This window comes from Cornus florida, unplaced genomic scaffold (assembly GCF_030987335.1).
Source record: "Cornus florida cultivar Cherokee Brave unplaced genomic scaffold, ASM3098733v1 CherokeeBrave_3.0.0_Hap2_Chr01, whole genome shotgun sequence".
Lineage (NCBI taxonomy): Eukaryota > Viridiplantae > Streptophyta > Magnoliopsida > Cornales > Cornaceae > Cornus > Cornus florida.
In genome coordinates, this window is record NW_026775571.1 from 49,575,706 (window position 1) to 49,580,740 (window position 5,035).

The following is a 5,035-nucleotide window of genomic DNA, read 5'->3' on the forward strand; positions in this document are numbered from 1 at the left end:
GTTAAAATGCCCCCCTCAGTATAGTTGAGGGGGGTTTCTTGTCACAATGGAGGTTTTTTGCAAGTGAGTAATAGTGAAGGGGGTTTTTTGTAATTCGCCCTAAAATATTTTTGTATATAATATATTGTTAAGGATACTGAAATTTATATATATATAATGTATAAGTGTATGTTGTATATACTATATTGTTATACGTATATTGTTATAAAATATTTTTATATTTTTATTTAAAAGGAAAGCAATAAAATATTTTTGTATATAATATATTATTATACGTATATTTGGATACTAAACTGTGCCAATATATTTTTGTATTTAAGATTTGTATATATATGTTTGTATATATATAATGTATAAGAGTATTTTGTATTGAGATTTGTAATTTTACTGAAAAGAAATGGAATAAAATATTTTTGTATATAATATATTGTTTTACGTATATTTGGATACTAAATAACACCAATATATTTTTGTATATAAGATTTGTATAGGATTTGTATATATATAATGTATAAGTGTATATTGTATAATTAGAGATGCGATTTGGCTGCTGTATTAGTATATATGGTAAAAAAAAAGAGTACGTCCGTAACTTTGTTGACTATGTTGACTAAGTTGCTGACTAGGCACTGAGTTGGAGCTGATTAGACAGTAATGTGGTAAAAAGGGCTGAGGTGGTTTGATCTCAGCCCTTGGATCCTCACTGGGTAGAGTCTAGTGAGAGGTGACGAATACTAGGGTAACATAACAAGTGCAAAAATTACCAAAATACCTTTCAAAAAATGATGTATAATACCTATCAAACTCTACACTACCCATCAATAAATTGATATAAAGACTTAACAAATTAATGAACATAGTTGTGGAACAAATTTAAAATACAGTTAATTTAATCTATCCTTAAGCAAGAGAGAAACAACATAGTGTAAGGCTCGATAAAGGGATTTGACCACTTAGGTCCCTAGGACTATCATGACTACTCAGGTGGTCATAGGTAGGGGCGAGGCATGTAGCGAACCATTGGTTAATACCTAGCATGGTTGGTGGTTTATAAATAGCACTCTCTCACAAGGAATGAGGTAGAGAAAAAAAAGAAAGAGAAGTACGGTCACCAGAACTACATTACTTCTCTTTCATATTTGTGTTTAAGATATCACCTCCGTATATACCTATTTTATTGTGTTACCGAAAACTCCTACACATGCATTCAAAAGAGGAATCATTAATTTGTGTTATAAATTGATATAAAGACTCAACAAATTAATGTAGATAGTTGTGGAACAAATTTGAAAGACAGTTAATTTAATCTGTCCTTCCCTACAAATATTGAGAAGTTCTGTAAAAACAAGATGTAAACCATGAACTTGAAAAGAGAACAATTATTTTAAGTCTCTGGCCTCATCAAACCAAATGTTACAGTAACAGAACACACATTTTTTTTTTGTATAAAAAAATCTAGCAAGAAAAACGAAAGTGACTGGTCTCAAGACTCAAACTCGCCTTCACGCACTGCAACATTCAACTTTCTGTTCAATTCAATCCGACCACTTTCACATAACAATTCCTTAACTAAGGATCAGCTGCATGCCTCCAAATCAATCAACTACGATGACTGGTCGAAACAATGGTCTCTAAAAAAGTCTCTGCATAATTCAATTGAAGACTACGAAATCGAGTGTCAGAGGGAATTTGTACATACCTTTGTGTGCTTTTCTGTGGATTGCATACGCCTAACCAATGATCATTCAAAACAAATAGAATTTCATCCTCGTTTGAGTAATTCAGAGGCTTCACGTCTCGAGTTGGGAAGTTAAGGCCAAGACTAGTCCAAGACTCTCTCTTGCCATATTCCATCATTACCATTGATGCAGGGATATCGATTATTGGGACGCAAATCCCAAGGCATTTTCTAAGAACTGACAAAAAGGCAGCATCAGTTATATGAAAATCAAACTCAGGTAAAAGAAAATACTGAAATTTCTCGTCCGCTAAATTAAGATAAAGTATCTTGTTCGTATACTTGGTTAACCAATGGAGGGATCCATTTAGAAGTGTTGCATGTTTACGGTGCATAACAACGTCAGGAATGTCTTGAATCCATCTCCAAACATTTGTTTTTAGTGTATATATGGCCACACTACTTCCACCATATGAAGGGCGTGAGATTTCCACAATCTTGTAATCATCCGTGCACGAATCATAGCCGAACCCATACGAAAGTAACGAAATATATAATCTATTAATGAGGAGTGAGTCTGGCAATCTATTGAATTCTCTAGTTGAAAGATTGAACAGGTAGAGTTTCTTGGAAGGTTCAAACAAATTACACAATGGTTCAGAAGTTAAACATAATAGCAAGCCATCACAAGAACCAATGAACGTGACCCATGGTTCAGCAGTGGTACTTGGGAACTGAAGTACAGAATCCACGTGCATCTCAGTCAGGTCATCAATATTGTGGGTGGAAAACACAACCAGTCTCGATGAATAATCACTTGGAAAAACAATCTTCATGCGCTTTTGGGATCGGTTTAGGTGCATCTTCACAAAGCGTGGATCAGTGAATAAAGTGAGCCAAGACTTGGATACGGACTTGAACCGTACAAGAGATTTGACGGGTAGGCGTGAGAGTATGTCCACTACGAGATCATGAGGAAGATTCTTGGGTAAATATTCATCTCTTCTTTCTATCTTCATAGCCTCTCCTCTGCCTTCTTTGTCTTTCTTTGGTTCATTCACAATCTCTCCTCTGGTATTAAATCAATTGGGGAACAGCATAAATAAATAAAATAAAATAAAATAAAAAATAAACATACGGAATAGTTCAAATTCTACTAAAATTGAGCTTCCTTCTGTTTTGAGAGTTACAAAAGTATAAAAATTAGAAAATAGACACCCGGAATAGTTCAAATTCTACTAAAATTGAGTTTCCGGAATAGTTCAAATTCTACTAAAATTGAGTTTCCTTTTGTGATAGGTTTCTTTCCCTCCTTAGTATAGTAGAACTCTCACAATAGTTTTATCTTTAAGAGTCAAAAAAAAACTGAAAACGGTAAAATAAGCCTGAAAACACGGCGTTACGCTTCTTCTCCACAATCTAATAATTATATAGTAGCCAACATAAATATAAAAAATTTTAAAATAAAAAATAAACACCCGGAATAGTTCAAATTCTACTAAAATTGAGTTTCCTTGTGTGACAGGGTTTCTAAGTTTCCCAACCTTTTTAAAATGGGTCTTGATAGGAGACCAATCATTTTGACCGATTACTTTGGCACAATTCACATGGCAGTCCACCTGGCAACCAACTTACCCAAAAAAAACCTGTCTTGCTTTTTCCCTCCTCAGTTGAGGAACTGAGGTCGATTTCATCGTCTCTGCAAAACTACAAACCATTTACCCATCCTGCAGCAAACCCAAACCTTCATCACCACCAAGGGCAACCCACAACCTCCCATCACCACACCACAATCAAGCCAATTTTCCTCATACAAACCACAACCAACCAAACAAATCCCAAAACCATCACCACCCATCACCACAATCAACCCAAAACCTTATCCGAAGAACTGCAAATCCATCACCACCGATTTTTGTTTTCAGTTTTTTTTATTTTTACCCTTCAATGTTTGAAAAAATAAAATAAAAAAAAAATCGTTTTCTCTGGTTTTCAATTTTCTAAGTACAGTATTGATGCAGGAGTTCTGAAAAAAAACAAACAAACAAACTACAGTGAACAGCCGCCCGAATCCTCTTTGGTCGCCATAATCCGGAGCCGCAGTTCACAGCCATGATATTAGGGGTGATATCACCGCCGAGGTTCTCCTTGCTCGCCGGCCGCCGTTCTTCATCACGGCCGAGCCTTCCACCTTCCGAGCTCGCCGTCGCCATCTCTCCATCATCGCCGTGCGAGCAAAGTGAGAGATGGTTTTTTGGATCTGATTTAGACACCTCTAATCCCTTGAATTCCACATGAGCCGTTTTGCAGTAAATCGTTGTAAATGCCTTATTTTGAATATTGATTAGAAAAGGGACATCATGGATTTCCTTAATTGGAATCAAACTCTTTGCCAAAGACCCTCCACTACAACTAATTTGATCTTCCAGCGAATGGGGCAAAGGTGAGTCCAGCACGACAACCAAGTGAACTGCATCTGTGAACAAAATTCAAGCTAAAAAACAAATTCAACGAGCTTGTCAATCGGAGTTTTTTTAACCCTTTCTACGCCAACCTCAAGACAAGATGAAACCATCGCTCCATCACAGCCGGCCCATCGCTACCGCCGGTCAGATCATCCTCTTTGCTCACCGGTCCATTCCGTCTTCATCCTCGCCGACCCAACCGATATGGAAAAAATGGGTTTGTTAGAGAGAAAGAGATAGAGAAAGAGAGAGAAGGGAGAAATTGAGGGAGGTATAATTGGACAGTCACGTGTTTTTGCCTAACTAATCTGTTAAAATCATCGGATAAATATATTTTTCTTTTAAAATAAAATTTGAATATTTAATAATTTTTAGCAATAATCCACTGTTTAACGGGTGTTTTCCAAGCATCTAAGATAGCCCGAGACTTGACACGCTGGATCACAACTTTGGTAGAATTTCATTTAAGAGTATTAGAACTACATTATTTCATACGGGAAATAAATGGTCCAATTAAATCCCACCATGTGGTGTCCTTTAATAAAAGGATGGAAGGATTGCATAGATATAAAACTGCAGTAGATGCAACCTTATGCAATTATGTTATACAAGACTCATCTAACCCATCAGTTGCTGACACGTGTTGATAAGCCAATACAAAAGAGCAACATGGCGAGTTATATGAACTTACTACGAGACATTATTTCTTTTAAGAGTTGTGAATTTTTGGTTAAACCATGTGTTTTCAAAACCCTTCTAGAAATGAAGACTTACCAAAAGTGGCAAGACCAGAGTTGACCAAGCCAAACGTGGTGCTGAATTTTCTCCTTATTTTTAAGAGAATTCAAATAGTTTTTTTTAGCTAAGTCAACAACGTTACATAAGAAAAAGG

The 5,035-nt window shown here is 36.0% G+C and overlaps 1 protein-coding gene across 1 annotated transcript; it reads right to left on the bottom strand.

The window, feature by feature from the left end:
* Positions 1-1,599: 1,599 nt before the first annotated feature.
* Positions 1,600-3,891, bottom strand: LOC132271961 (F-box protein CPR1-like). The gene is made up of 2 exons (XM_059773476.1): positions 3,725-3,891; positions 1,600-2,749 (listed from the first exon to the last, which is right to left on the bottom strand). The coding sequence occupies exons 1-2, from the start codon at positions 3,889-3,891 to the stop codon at positions 1,600-1,602; spliced, it is 1,317 nt and encodes a 438-aa protein (XP_059629459.1).
* Positions 3,892-5,035: the final 1,144 nt, after the last annotated feature.